Source organism: Lepidochelys kempii, chromosome 1, assembly GCF_965140265.1.
Source record: "Lepidochelys kempii isolate rLepKem1 chromosome 1, rLepKem1.hap2, whole genome shotgun sequence".
In the NCBI taxonomy this organism is placed as follows: domain Eukaryota; kingdom Metazoa; phylum Chordata; order Testudines; family Cheloniidae; genus Lepidochelys; species Lepidochelys kempii.
Genome location: NC_133256.1, coordinates 252,744,237 through 252,760,529, shown reverse-complemented (window position 1 = coordinate 252,760,529; position 16,293 = coordinate 252,744,237). Strand labels below are relative to the sequence as shown.

Here is a 16,293-nt window from a genome sequence, read left to right as displayed (position 1 = left end):
CAAGGGAAACCGAACGGTCTCTAGGGAAACCTCACAGGTTCTCCAGATCATGCCATGTCATCATTGTATGAGGGAGTCACACAATGCAGTTCACTTGGCAGGTAGAGTAGATGAACATATGAAAAAGATGCCATTTTTGGATTTAAGCTTTAGCCTATGGAGCAAACTCCATAATGCATTGAAAGGGAGAGCTAATCTGCCTTCCCACTTTCAGTTAATATGTCGCAGTGAGGCTTACTTGAGAGCAAGGGCTAATGACTGAGCATAAGGGGACAGGATACAGTATGCTGCTTTTCTGTTTAGTCAAATACCCCAGATGCAGCTGTGTTTATGAATGTGTCATGAATATAAAAAGAATAATTGCCTGAAAATAATATGGACTCCAAATATCTACTGTTTTACAATAAATTCTGTTATGACTGAATCCAACATGGAAAGTTTTGTAATGGTAGGTCAGCTAATTGCAAATGAGTCAGTGACTTCTTTTTCCCTACAGTGAAGAGACCATTGAAAGACAATATTTTTAAAGTACCCATTGGCCCCTGCCTGACTATTAACTCAACCAATGAAGCATCTATTCAGCCTTGTTGGAGTGTCCAAAGCATAGCCATCTGCGCGGATGCCTGCCCAGGCTGCCTGAATCACCTTTCACACTTTACATCCGGTTTAATGAAGAGTGCTTAAGCATGCTGAACTCAAAACACTGGGGCCTAGTGATCTTTGCCAGATATAAAAGCGACATTTGTTGGAGGGCTCTTGACAGGAAATTACTATTTTCTGGGTCAACTCACACTCGCTGCTACCACTGCTGTTTAAACTAGACAAGAAACACTAACTCCTTTAAGTTTGGGTGACTTTAAGCTGATTATTGTTAAGGCCTTTCCGCAAAAATTTTAAATTAACTCAATTTCTTTTAGTATTATTTTAGAAAATACTATGTTAAGTGTCTTCTCCCAACAAAGGAGTCTGAGTTCCTTCAGAGCAAGGCTGAAGAATAATCTCTTTATCCTTACCCTTTAGCAAGCCGGTTGATTATGCAAGAAGGTGAAAGGTGTCTCTGTCCAAATAGCAAAATATTTTCCTTATGAACGCAGCTCTAACTTTATATTGCATTAGCTCACACTTTTGAGCAGCATTGGAAGTCATTATTATATACGTCAAACATTATCTTTAGGATTCATAAGTACCTAGTCAAAAGTTATATCTGTATTAAAGACCTGGTTACAAATGAACTTTTTGGAAAGTTGTACAGTAACATCTAATGGAATTTAATAATAAAAGCTATTTATGGATTGGTTGTTCCTTTCTAACCTTTAATTTGACTCTTTTCTGTACAAAGCTAGATTTGGTGTGTCTTGGCCCATCACAGATGTAGGGTAAGTGACTTAGGCACTTTTGAAAATGGGACTTAGGGGCTTTTGAAAACGTTACCAATGCTTACTTTTTAAAATGTCATTTTCTGCTTTCCAATAGAAGTACATGACTATTTCAATTGAGTAAATAACAGTCTGATGGACAGTTATGAACTCATATCTTCTAGAACAATAATTCAAGTTTCTTAAATGGGATTTGGACATATTGGTCCTTATTTATTCTTAATGTCATGACTAAATATAAGGAAACTGGCTGATTCTAATGGGTATTACAGTTTCCAGGATTATAATGTGGTTATTGGGGGATGAGGACATATGGAAAAGGGAAAGCTATTGTGTAGGGATATAGTACACTTGGGGTGAGGTTCTCATCCCTTCTCTAGCCCCATTAAGGCAGGCAAGAAGGGTGTAAAGGGAGTATAAAAGAACTAGTTCCAGGTGGAAGAGAACTCCCCTGGAGCAAGCATCGCAAATAGACAGGAGTAAGACTGCCTTCCATGGACCTCTCCACCCCTCACAAAACCTGGCCTCGGGGCATGTCAGTGGTTGTGAAGGGAATGCCAGAGGCAGGGCTGCTCATGCAGTGCTGCAGCCCATAGGGCAGCCCTGCAAAGCTACTGTAACTTAGACAGGACTTCAGGACTAAGTTATGTTGGGGGCCTCTCCAGTCCTGGAACAGCCCATGCAAAGTGCAACCATGGCTTAAAGCAACCTTAACCTCTGTGCTCAACCCCAGGGCGTGAGTTCTCTGCTGTGCTTCTTAGAGGTACAACCCCAAATTTCACCCAAGGAGCATAGTAGTATTAGAGTTACCAGTGCTACCAGTGTATCCCACACCACAGTGAGCATTAGCAGGAACGAAGAGGTTATTTATGAGAAGGTACACAGGTAAACATGCATGTGTGCTATCTAGCAGAAGGTGTGTCCAGTCACATATACCCACAGACATGTGGGTTATAATCCTGTTTCATTAGTAGACCTCCAGGCACTTCGCTGCCCACATTAAACTCATGCAATAAACTAAACTACTGTCATATTGGGATTCCAAGGGAACTGTGGCCTTAAAGAGATAAACATTTGTAGAGATCCAGTCATCAGTGTGCACTGAACAAACCATGTGCTGCCCCAAATTGCTGTCACTATAAACACAACGAGGAGATCAAAGACTAGCATTACCACCTCTCCTGAAACTCATGGGACACATTTTTCATGGTCTGTCACATGTGCTGAGCACTGGCCTGGCAATGTTTGTGTCATCCACTATTCAACATGTGTTGTTTTCCCTCTCTGCCTAATCCATGAAGATCTATAGAACATATGACTTTGATTCAGCTTCTAACTATGAGAAGTAGGTCCCAATTCTGGAACATATCGCTATTCAGCACAAGACTTAAACACATGCTTAAAAGTGCTGTCCTAAATAGGAATGGTCTTAAGCAGTTGCGTAAGTGTTTTTTTGGCATCAGGGCCACAGTCCTTTACCTCAGTCTACAGAGGCTTATGCTCTTGGCTCTGGCGGTCCCAGGTTTAAGAGGATTGTCCTTATATTTACATGACATTTTCTTTGGACAGTGAAACTAGAGATGTGAGTTGTGCATTCTGTGTCCAATCAGAGTCACTTCCTAGTTCTTATACATTAATGCAATGCTATTGTGTTTGGGTTCCAACATCATAGGGGAAAGTTTAAATCAATCAGTTTGATCTGTCTGTCTTGGAGATGAATGTATTGTGTCATATGTTCAGTTACTAGACATTTAAAAATATTAAAGACAAATATGGTTTCGTGTTCATGAAAACACAGCTCTTCATATTAAGATAAGTGTAGTGAAAGTACTTGATGTTTTACAAAACAAAAAATGTTGGAGCCTAAATTACTCAGTGTCCAGTTAAGCAGCAAACAGTTTCTGGAGTTTGAGAAGGAAGAAGATGGGTGTCTAGAAAGAAAGTGGAATAATATTTTAACTGAATGATACACTGGGTCATAGTCTGCTACAGGGTAAAGCTCTTCTATTTCTCATGACAAAAGTTTTGATCAAATCTCAGCTGACTTTGGACAACACAGATTGGCTAGGCGGTGACATTATGAATAAAATATACATCTCATCACTGTGCCATGAATTGTTAGGGGAAATGCTCAGACGTTCTTTGACAAAATTGTTGCCAATGACCTATTAAATATGAGGTAACACCAGCAGCATCTCAGCTAAAACTAGGTAGATGGCTAATTTACGAAGTATAACCTGCAATACACAGGTGTTTATGTATAAACATTGCACACTTCACTAGTTGCAGGAGTCACATATGATCATATGCAGTTCTGCATTATTGCCTAGAAAATGAGACAATAGTTAGCAAATTCACACAGTAGATCATTTCACATTGATGCACCATGCTCTTCTTGCTGGTGAGCCAGACCTGGAGTGCTAAATCTGAGCAATTATAAATAGGAAGCAGCTGCTCTGAGAACTATCAGCAGATGCCACCAGAAGGCAAATGGATTTTAAAAATATTCAGGCTAAGATTAAGATACATCTAGAGAGATTCTGCATAAAGGACCCAATCTAATTCCAATTTAAGTCAATAGAAAGACCCCCACTGACTTAAGTGGGAATTGGAGCAAGCCGATAGTGCGGGGAGGAGCCAGCAAGAGACTGAAGCCAGCACAGCAGCTGCAGAAAGAAGTTCAACCAGGAGCCCACAGCTACTGATGATGTCATTAGTAGAACTGGGTGGGAAATGGTTTTCCTGTCCCATGAATATTTTCAAGATTTTGGAAATGTTTCCTGTTCTGCATTGAGATGAAACCGAGACCTTCTAAAGTTATTTGATAAAAGAGAGAGAGAGAGAGAGGTGAGAAACAGACACAACTTGCTCCAAATCAAACAGATCAGGGACTTCAACTCATGTTTCCCAGGTGCAGGCCTGCCCACAGCAATTCTGGGCCCCAAGGCCAGGGCCATCCCTAGGGGGGCTGCAGGGACCGGGGTGGAAGTGACGAAGCCGTCACTTCTGGGATCGACCCATCACTTCTGGGACCAACCGCGCTGGCCAATTGCGCCGGCCCCTCAAAGCACGGGGTCCGGAGGGCTTGTGTGCACCTAGGAGACCTGTGGCCTGCCTGGGAGGTTTAAAAGGGCCGGGGCTCTTGGCTGCCACCCTGGGCCCTTTTAAATCGTCTGGGCACCATCGGCAGGCCTGTCCAGGTGAGTACCCAAACCACCTGACTACTGGCTATCCTGGGTGGCTCTTCCTCCCCTCCCCACTCGCCACCCTGGACCTGAGAAACCTTCCCAACAAAGTTTTGTCAAAACTATCTCTTTCCTATGAACTATTCTGGTTTTGACAAATTGGCATTTTCCAACAAAAAACCACTTTGTCAAAAAAGTCTCCACCAGCTCTAGTCATCAGATTGCTTTCTGCAGTTTTCCCTCTGAACATTCACTCCACTGTGTTGATTGGCTGTTTGCTTCAACCCCCACTCTTCCTTTGTCTTTCAATCTAACCAATCCTCTCCTAACATAAGCCCATCAAAATGATTTACATAATAAAACAAAAGCAACAAAAATATCCTGGGACTAACTTGATGTTTGCAGCCATCACACTGTTCACTCTGCTTGCATGTTACCCTTTTTCCCCGCTCCTTTGTTTGATCTGTCCACTTAGACTAATGGTTCTCAACCCGCATCCCACGGGCCACTTGCAGCCCAATCAGCACACAGCTGCGGCCCATGTGACATCCTCAGTGCCATACAGGTAGTATATATATTTTCTGAATGCGGCCCACATAACATAGAGAGCTGTATATGCTGCCCACAATGGTAAATAGGTTGAGAACCACTGACTTAGGCGGTAAGCTCTTTGGGGCAGGGACTGTCTCTTATGTTTGTACAGGGCCTAGTGCAATGAGACCCAGTTCTTGATGGGCTCCTAGGCACTACTGTAATGAACATGGTAAGCAGTACACTAAATAATGCTCAACTAGGCTTTTCTATTTAAACCAAATGTGGACTATGGAAAAATATTTCTTTTGAAAAAAAACCCACTGGTAAATATATGCCACTTGACTGAAGAGCCCATGCAGACTGATGGAACAAACTTCACCCCTGGCATAAATGGGTGCAGCTCCCCTGACTTCAGTGGAATTGTGTCTGCAAAGGGCCCTGCAAATTTGGCCCATTTTGTTTTGATTTTGCAAAGTCATGACTTCTGCTCTCTGATTCCTTGCAGCAGGTTTCCCTTACAAATGTGGCTTCATAATACCTCTTTTACCTTTTCAGTGCAGAACACATAATTAAGTTGTTATGCATTAAGGGTGACTAATAAAATGACAACATTTATCAGTGCAGAGATTTTACAGCATTCCATTAAACTTTAAAAAAAAAACACCTGATTTCAGCCAATGTCATATTAAAACTCTTGGAAGCATTCTTGCATCTTTGGGTGCAGTTTATAGCTCCTTTAAATGTAAAATTAGCACATTAATAGGCTTTTGCTGACTATATTCTGCATTAAAAAATCTCAGTTTACCAGCAGGGTAAGAAAGAACATACTCAATTCAAGCTGAGGTAACTGCTCTGAAATATGATCAGTTAAGACACATCTACTTGTTCTATTTTGTTCTAGAATGTTCAAGAGCTGAAGAAGGCAGAAAAGTTATTTGAAACCCGGACTTGAAGAGACAGTCGACTACAGCAACAATGCTTGCAAAAGAAATCTCCCTCGAAATGGTTGCATGATTTTAATTTATTTTATTTGCATATGTTGCCTTAACCATGAAATTAGTGTGCACTCAAAGTAGTTATCTCTATTTATTGTTATTTGCATAACAATATGCTATGTTTGACACTGAAGACTGTCACAAGAGGATAAGAAATTTGAGTAAGGGACAAAATTTCTCAACAAAAGCAACAGCCAAACACTCTATTATACACACAGACACATGTGCTTCAATAATTTCTGAGCCAGTGCATGTGTCCTTAGATCACATATTTAGATTGTTTTTCATGCAATTGTTATTATATATTTTCTGCAATTAATAACTGAGATGGAAAACTGATTTCCAAAAGGTGAAAAGTCTTTGATTTAAAAGGTTTGTTACAGAACATAAAAATACATACTGTAGTGAAAAACGGATACATACAAACTTGTCTTGCACTACTAAACCTAAATATCCACTCATTCTTCTTACTGTAGATATAGCTGTTGCACTAAAGGTTAGAGTCTCTACCCAGCACCTGGCATAACTGTCTGGGCTAGGTGCTTGGAAGATGCATAGGAAATTGTGGGAGGAATCTCTTCACACAGGCCACTGAGTCACTGTCAAGCTGTTAGTAATACCTACCTCTTATGCAGCACTTTTCATTCATATATCTCAGAGTGCTTTACAGAGTATCATTATCCTCATTTTGCAGAAGGGGAAACTGGGACACTGAGAGGGGAAGTGATTTGCCCAAGGTGACCCAGCAGGCAAGTGGCAGAGCCAGGGACAGAATCCAGGTTTCCTGTGTCCAAGGCCAATGCTCTATTCATTAGGACCTACTGCATCCTCCGTGAAAGCTGCTCCAGCCTAATGACTGGAGTAGGCTCCGTGGCCCCTTATGTGTCTCCCTAAATTCCCTATAGATGAAAGATAGGAGGATCCATTCAGATGGACACTCCCAACTTTGCCTCCTCCAGAATCCTGCCCCTACCTGCTTCCTGCATGCTCCAAGACACAAAGCCTTCATGGAGCTGTGCTCCACACTGTGCAGTAGGTCAGCACCATCTGTGTATCCCCCAGAACCTCACGGCTTTGTGGATCCATACTAGTCCTGTTGCCAACGGCTGTGCCTGCACCTCTAAATCCCATGCTGGTTCTGACAGGCACAGTTTTATGAACTGAAATGACTAAATAGTGTAGTTAATGTACAGTATGAGGCGCAGAATAGAAAGGGGACTAAGATAGTGCTTTTCATGCAATGGAATTCAAAAGTGCTTCACAATACATGCAGAAACAAAGTGCGAGTGGTTCCCAATCAGTGAAACTAAACCTGAGTCAGAAGACACAGGGCTTGATTCACCACTGTACTACTTTAGTTTCATGCCAATGTAACTCCATTTAAATTAAATGAAAACTGGAGTAATGCGGCCGGGAGTGAGACCCATAGTTTTTATTTACAATCAAATGACTGACTCAGCCAGATACAAATCCTAAATATGAAGTGCATAACAGCCCAGTACATATGTTTGAAACAGCCAGCACATAGGCTTTATATCATCTCAAGCCATTATGGGGCTCATACAGACAAACAGCTTTAATAAATGGACATGATTTTAATATTACATGATTGATTAGATAGATGGATAGATAGAGTCCAAATTGTGCTGCAAGTTACAAAAGTTCTTAAAGCAACTTTATGAGAAACATGGGATGAAATCTTGGCTCCATGAAGACAATGGCAAAACTCCCATTCAGTGGGATCAGGATTTCACCCAGCATATTTAATTAGATGCCAATATAAGTTTCAGAAATGCAGTAAAATATTGAGCCTCTGTTTTACGAGTTGAAATGCAAGCAGTATTTGTTACAAGCTCAGGGCCAAAAATAAAATAATAATAATAATAATAATAATAATAATAATAAAAATCAATACTCAAAGGCAAAGGTTCCAAAAGAATGGACTACAATCCTAGCATCAGATGAATTATGTCTGCTATTTTAAAACATTTATTACAAATGAGACGTCTCCTTCACTTCAGAACAGCTAATGCAAATGTTCAGTTATTTAAACTGATATTTTAGACTGGTGCTTGGCAAAGAAACGTTTTTTGTAATCCCATCAATTGCATTTAAGATCATAGCATTCAAAAACAACTTCACAGATTAAAGTCACTTTTGGCAAAAGAATCTGCAGCCATGATAAAAATGTTTATGAGGAATTTTAGACCGCTATAGTCTATAAAAGCTGAGAGTAAAAATCAGGGCATAGCATATAACACCACGTATTAAAGACAGTTTAAAATAGCTTGAATGCTGATTACAGATAGTTTAAAATCTTTATTTAATACATTAAATCATGCATTGGCAGTAAGACAACAGACTTACCTGTGAAGAGCTTCTGTGATAAGCTGAGTAATGAAGTGGTCCAGAAATAGTAGTGTCATGTGATAGAGATGGATATTGACTCTGCATTGGATAGGGGTGCTGGTTGCTATAGCTACCATAGTTGTAGCTTCCTGTGTACCTAAAATGAATGAAACCCCCCCACACATTTAGTACTCATAAAAATGGCATTCCAGCTACGAGTTCTGTTGTAGTTTTCTAATGCTGTATGCCAGATATATTTGCATTTGTTTCCATAGGAGAGAGATGCTCTGAAGAACAATCTGTACGAAGATTTACCCCAACTCAGCTCGAAAATGCAAATGTCACTTAGTGTAATTATGTGCTCTACATTGAGCAAATAGAGTGACTCCATGTATCTGCGTGATTTGTAATCAGTCATTTGTTGTGCTTTCTAAGCGTCCAGTTTGGCCACTTTTACTAGTGTTCCATAGTCCTCTATTCAGGGAGGCGGTTCCTGCGGCTACTCACACAATGAAGTACTATTCAGCATGAGCCAGAATGGTAGAACTGGGCCTTGAGAGCTAAACTGTTAAATGTAGCCATAGCCTTGCACTGGGGCAAGGGGTGCTCCCCACTGATGATGGGGTTGGTGAAGTAATTTGCTACTTCCCTTAAAGGGGTACAGCATACTCTTCCTGTGCAGCTGAGCAGAGGGACAGAGTCACGGCTCTGCCTACTCCCCTTCTCTCCTTACCCCTTTTTTTTGGGACAGCTGTTCCAGCACAGGTCAGAATGGGGGAGGGAGAAGCTCCTGCACTTTTCTGAATGTTTCTGGTTAATCCTTAGGTGGGTCACACAAGAGGGGGTAAGGGATGGAGACTCTACAGTCTCCCTGCCTCTGCATGGCCATGTAAATGCTACATGCTATTCTACCTCTAAAGTACTAGGCTTTAAAAATGTACACTAGCTAGACGTGGTACTGATATAGGGATGGGAGAGGGGGGGCAGGGGAAGGAGGATGAGGCTCATTTACATTTTATTTTTATTTATTTTTAACATCTTTTAAACAGACTACTATAAGGTGCACAGGATAGATCTAGAGTCTGGGTACATTCAACCATCTCCTATTAGTCTTCAATTTAGCACACTAGAGATACTGCGCTATATTGTAAACCAGTCAAACGAACAGGTACGTTTATAAATGACAGGAGGACACCCAATCTGAAAAGGATTGCTTTCAAAAACCGGGGCCAGAGGCCTCTCTTCATTCAGAAGCGTGAGGTGGAGCAAAGCAAAGGGGAAGAGGATGGACCACAGTGGGACTCAAGCATTAATAGGGAGGTTTTCCATATGTGGGACTGGTCCATCTGGGTGGGTCACTGGGTCCTCCACTCTCTGTTAATTGGAATGGAATAAATGGCCCAAGAGTCAAAGATGTTAACATGACCCTGTCCCTATACAACATTAAACATGATTCATGGTTTTGAGTACAGAGACCTCGCCCTGCTTAGCCCCATGGAATCAACCACTATTAAAAGCATTTTAAACTTTTATTAAAGCTACAGAAAAAGAAGAAAAAGCAGTGAAAGCATTTGAAATGTAATGCATTAAAGGAAGCATTTCTTCATTCCCTTTAGCTGTAGAGTTTTTAGCAAACCCCAGCCCGACAGTCTTTGAGATGGTATTAAAGATGTAATAACTGTCTTGGGGGGGGGAGAGAAAAAGATAGTTGAAATGGGCTGAAGTTGCTGTTGTTGTTAAAGTCCAATCCTGATCCCTTTCAAAACAAAACAAGAAAAACATATACGAGGGGAGAGAAAAGCACAGTGAAGACAAAGTGCAGCTTCTGTCTCTGGTGCTCAATCTTGCTTGTAATCTCACTCCTGAAGAAACCCGGAGCACACAGTCCTATCTATTACTCCCAGATCTGGCAAGCTGTTCCAGTGTTGGGCTGTTTAAGCCATTGCTTTTATCTGCCTCTCTTGTCATGGGCTCGCAACAGGGTTGTGAAAGATACAATCTTAGCCAGCTAAGCCAGACTCGTTTTAGAAGGCAAAAAGAGAAGAAAGAAAAGAAATAAGGTGGGGAAAGGAAAATGATATTCAAGGGAGGGCATGACAGCTACAACCCAAGTCTCACATCCCTACAGACATTTGGGATTTAGCCTGGTAGAGGTGGTGATGTCAGCTGTGTCCCTCTCTTTGGTTCAGTGTGGTCAGGGCATCTGTCAGGATCAGGTCAATGAAGGCCCAGTGGTGTCAGGGTGGGTTCCAGGAGAAGATTGGGGTGGCAACCATGATGGTTGAGCTCACTCCTTTCAGTTCACCTGTCTCCAGCCTTCGTGTTTTGATACCTTCCCCCCTCCTTGTCTCTTTTTTAATGAGCTGAAAGGGGGTGATAGGAATAATAGCTCATCCCCTCATCATTGTGTTTGCTATTTAGGCCTGCTTGCTGACACACCAATTTTGGTCCATTCATTTCCAATTCCATTCTCTTGTTTAGTGGTCATGATTTCAACACCGTTCTTGGGTGGTTTCAGTAGACCTTTTTGTCTGGACTCATTTATTCTGTCTTCTTTTTATACCTTTTTCCAAAGAATTTTATAGAACAGTCTGAATTGGACTTTTGTTACCCTGGACATCTTAGAGTGTAGGCCTCTGCACAACAACTCCTCCTGATGGCAGCATGACTCCTCCTGCCATGACTGTGCTCTCTCTCTGGGGCAGATAATGTCAGTTCGACCAGCACTGCATTTCCGCTCAGCGGTGCATTAAGCAGGGTCCTAGGACAGCATGCTGTATATGGTAGCAGCTCCTTGTCCCTGCCCTCACTCCTCCAAACTCACATATTTTCAACCATGTGATGTCCACTTGACAAGGCTTCTTCAGCTTCCTTGTAAGGACACGCAGGGGCATGCCATGGAGCTGTCACCCACTCTACTGCAACCCACCTTTGGGGAGTCTTTTTGCTTCTTGCTCCCCTTTGCAGGGAAGCACGAGGCTCAAAGCCAACAACAGATTTTCTGGTGGTCAGTGGTAAGCCTTGGCTTTCTTACGTTATTCTATGGTGCAGTCTCCTTTTGCGGAAGGTTTACACCCACAATTGGTCAAGTCAGTCCATAATTTAGGAATGTTGTTGGATTCCTTGCTGAGGCTAAGCTGTCATATCTGAGCATCCACGAGTAATGCTTTTTACCATCTCCAGTTGGCTAGGAGATTATCCCTTGCTGGTGGTGACGACCTTGTCTCAGTTATTCCTGCCTTTAGCACTGTGATGTATCTGGTATCGGTTCTGTTCAATATCTTCATCAACGATTTAGATAATGGCATTGAGAGTACACTTATAAAGTTTGTGGATGATGCCAAACTGGGAGGGGTTGCAAGTGCTTTGGAAGATAGGATTAAAACTCAAAATGATCTGGATAAACTGGAAAAATGGTCTGAAGTAAATAGGATGAAATTCAATAAGGACAAATGCAAAGTACTCCACTTAGGAAGGAATAATCAGTTGCATACATACAAAATGGGAAATGACTGCCTAGGAAGAAGTACTGTGGAAAGGGATCTGGGGGTCATAGTGGATCACAAGCTAAATATGAGTCAACAGTGTAATGCTGTTGCAAAAAAAGCAAACATAATTCTGGGATGTATTAGCAGGAGTATTGTAAGCAAGACATGTGAAATAATTCTTCCGCTCTACTCTGCGCTGATTAGGCCTCAGCTGGAGTATTGTGTCCAGTTCTGGGCACCACATTTCAGGAAAGATGTGGACAAATTGGAGAAAGTCCAGAGAAAAGCAACAAAAATGATTAAGCGTCTAGAAAACATGACCTATGCGGGAAGATTGAAAAAATTGGGTTTGTTTAGTCTGGAGAAGAGAAGACTGAGAGGGGACATGATAACAGTTTTCAAGTACATAAAAGGTTGTTTCAAGGAGGAGGGAGAAAAATTGTTCTTATTAACCTCTGAGGATCGGACAAGAAGCAATGGGCTTAAATTGCAGCAAGGGCGGTTTAGGCTGGACATTAGGAAAAACTTCCTAACTGTCAGGGTGGTTAAGCACTGGAATAAATTGCCTAGTGAGGTGGCAGAATCTCCATCATTGGGGATTTTTAAGAGCAGATTGGACAAACACCTGTCAGGGGTGGTCTAGATAATACTTAGTCCTGCCTTGAGTGCAGGGCACTGGACTAGATGACTTCTCGAGGTCCCTTCCAATTCTATGATTCTATGCAGGCTGACAGGAGGATTGGAAACTTCACCTACACACACAGCATGCCGGCTTCCATAGTTCTTTACTGCAAACAGGCCCAACTATGCCAGTTAGATACCAATCTACATTCTTGTTATGGTAATTCTCCTGAAGTAGTACACAGTGCCTTTTAATCTGGGGAATTTGCTGTGTGTCAGACTCCTGGTTCTTCCAAAAGAATTTGGAGTGACATGGGAACAGAGAAAACTGTCATCAAAGACTCAAAAAGCAGCAGTGGGGTTGTAGGACTTAGAATAAAGAAGCCAGCTCGTCAGATGCCCCTCACAAAACATGTCCTGAGTGAATAAGCAAAAGCTACAGGAGAAAGAAGTGAAGACAAAGCAAAGTCCACAAAGCAAGTTCTTCCCTCTGCACTGAAGAGGGATGAAGACTATGTTACAGCTCTTACTAACTATGTCATCAACAATATGATAAACCCATTTGACCCTGAGTCACATCCAGAGGTGCTTATCAACGTATCTACTAGACTTCATGTAACAATGGATGTACAAGAGTCTCTACTGAAAATAGTAGATGCTGGTGAAAAACAAATGGAGAGATTTAGGAGAGGTACCCTTGATTCTGATGGGTCATGTAGCTTCTTCAGCCCAGGCAGGAAAACTGGCATCAAAACATTTGCTAATATGGCCAAGAAGACCAAATTTAAGTCTGGCAAAGGAGGGACACTTACAGCAGCTATAAGTGCAGAAACTGTTTCCCACAGAGCCCTATCTTTAGCAAGAGGCAGAGATGATGTTTCAATGGCAATTGTTCTTAGTCACCCAATAAGACCTGTGCCTATGTTCCTCTTTCATGCTGATGAAACAATGAGAACAGACAAAGCTGAATTAGTGCATCAGCTGGAAGCTCAAGCTGAAAGAATCCATGAGCTAAGAGCATGCAACAAAGAAACCACTGTATACATCAGAGATGCCATGGCTGTCATACAATGATGGCTGGAGACAAATAAATTCCACACATTCAGTGAACTGGCTGCTGAGTTCTTGAGGAAGGCCCTGGGATTTCACAAAGCTAATTCTGTAATTGAAGTCTTTGAGAGATATGACAACAGTAACACTATTAAAACTGCAGAAAGACAGCGCTGGACAGGATCTAAGGTTGGACGCAAGAAATACTAGGTGATTGGTGGATGCCCTGTGCCTCCCTGGAAAAAGTTTCTAAACTTGACATTTTACAAACATTGTAAAATTCCTCTATGAATACATGGTTCAAAATGCACCTAAGTGTGTAGGAGCATACCCAACACAAACACTCCTTCTTGCTGGAGACTTTTCCAGTGGTGAGGTAGCAAAGTCCATCACCAATAGAGATGTTGAAGAAGCCCAAGCCGTGTACAATACTCAAGAGAAAGTGGACAGAAGGATGCTTCTGCATGCTATATGTGCCAATATGGCTTTTGAGTCTCTTAGTGTCAAAGGAACCATAGCAATTAGGTCAACTGATACAGAGGTTTTGGTCCTGCTGTTCACAACCTTCCATAAATGGAACACATAGATAGCATGTGGACTGAAACCAGGCACCATTACAAGCATGACTGACTAGTGTCACTTCATATCTGTGCATGCAGTTTGTGACACACTCATACACTCCTGAATTCTGCAATATACTTCTTGCTGTACCTGCATTGATAGGATGCATCTGTGTCATCCCTATTTGGGATTCAGGGGAAAAATCTGTGTTTAGTTTGTCAAAACAAAGGGAGCTTACCTCATCAGAGATCTTGCCAAACTGGGAGAGTGTGACTAACAAGCCACAATTTCTGCAATAAGGAAGTTGGTAGCAGTGCTGTATGACCAGTGTGAAAAAGAAGACCCACATTGCTTTTGGCTCAATGTAGCCATCAGAAAGGACACGGCATCGGCCAAACTCCCACCACACGACCACAGTTTTGAAGAGCAGGTCAAAAGAGCATCTTGGCAGACAAAGATTTGGACGTCTTCACACACACAGGTAAACCAGATATTGGATCATCATTGCAACATGGATGGGCAAATGTGGATGATGAGCTAATTCTTGTATTCTTCAAGGGCCAGTGGCATTTGAGCTTCTACAAGACCTTATCTGTGCCTGTAACAGTAGGCGTCACCGCACAATCAACTGTCTGTAGTCAGAACAATCTTTCCTGCACAGAACTGTGTGTATACAAAGGCAATGAAGACTGGGTAACCAATACACTCTTGACAGAAATCATAAGGAACAAGGTGATGATAATGATGTTGACTAGAGATGTCACCAGTGCTATTACAGTTCAATGATAACTGTACTAATTTATTAGATTTTGCTTTACTCTTTTGATTGTCGTGATGCTCTGAAATCCAAAGAAATCCATTTTTATGTCTTGAAATAATAACAGAAACAAATGCGAATATTTCAAAGTGGCCATTTTAATGTGTTGATGGTGTAATTGTTTACCCTCTTTCTATGATAATGGCACCATTTGACAGTTCCCCATCACATGTCATCTTAAGGTAGACATAATAAGCTTTCAAATTATGTATGATGTGATTGTGTGTAGAGAGAGTACATTAAGTTGCCCAAATTGGTGGTCACTGCTGCTCGCCCATAGAGGGGTATGTTTTTAAAGTGTTCAGACACATTGCACTCTAACTGCCCTATGTACACTCCATTGGTGCATTCTAAAAAGTCCCTAGGTCACGTTAATGCAAACTAGGTACTTTTTGGAACGTGCCAGCAGGGTCTACACAGCACAGCTGGGCGCTTTGCAGATCACATCCCTCTGGTGCGCTCTGCCACGCCATGTAGACAAGCCTCAGGAATCTTGGTTTCCATTTCAAATTCTGTAGGGGAATGTGCTCTAGTAGGCACAGACTCGTCTGCCTGTTCCCCCAAACTTGATCCCTTCTGTCCCATGCCCTCCAATGCAACCCTGTCCTAGTCCTGTGTCTTCCCCGCCCCAGCTCCTCATTCCAATCCCATTCTTCTCAACTAGCCAGTACCAGTCTCCACTCTTAAGGCATCTCATCTTACTCCCAATCTTCTTGCTCAGCAAGTCCTAGGCCCGGTCTACTCTATAAAGTTAGTTTGGCTTAACTATGTCAGTCAGGGGTGTGTGAAAAATCCACACCCCCTAAGCGGTGTAACAAAGCCGACCTAAATCCCCACGAAGACAGCGCTAGGGCAGGTGAATTAACTACATCAGTGGGAGAATCCCGCTTCTCTGTTTAGGTAGTGTCTATAGTGAAGCCCTGCAGAGGTGCAGCTGTGCCACTGCAGCATTTTAAGAGTAGACAAGCCCTCAGTCTCACCCCTCTGGACTCCCTGCACCAGTTTCAGTCTTCTTGCTCATCTAATCCCCGTCTCTCCCCATTTCAACTCCCAATTTCCCCTCCCACCCACACCATCAACCTCCAGTCTCAGTCTCACGCATGTAGGCTCCTTGCCCTAATCTCCCTGCCCCATTCCAGGCCCCATCTGCATTTGAAACAGGCAGCTTCCTCTTTCATGATGCCTGGGCCCAGCAAGATAGGCACTGAGAGCACAAGAGAGACAGTCTTTGATGTCTGCACTTCTCTGTTACCAGGATTTGGAGGGATAGCTCAGTGGTTTGAGCATTGGCCTGCTAAACCCAGGGTTGTGAGTTCA

General features: G+C 42.3%; 1 protein-coding gene across 5 annotated transcripts in view; it reads right to left on the bottom strand.

Moving 5' to 3' along the window:
* RFX4 (regulatory factor X4) overlaps positions 1–16,293 on the bottom strand; it is a 129,925-nt gene that overhangs the window by 6,342 nt on the left and 107,290 nt on the right. For all 5 annotated transcript variants that reach the window (XM_073324380.1, XM_073324390.1, XM_073324399.1 and 2 more), the window contains one exon: positions 8,458–8,596. In XM_073324380.1, the coding sequence (XP_073180481.1) occupies positions 8,458–8,596 (139 nt within the window). The remainder of the gene's footprint in view (positions 1–8,457; positions 8,597–16,293) is intronic.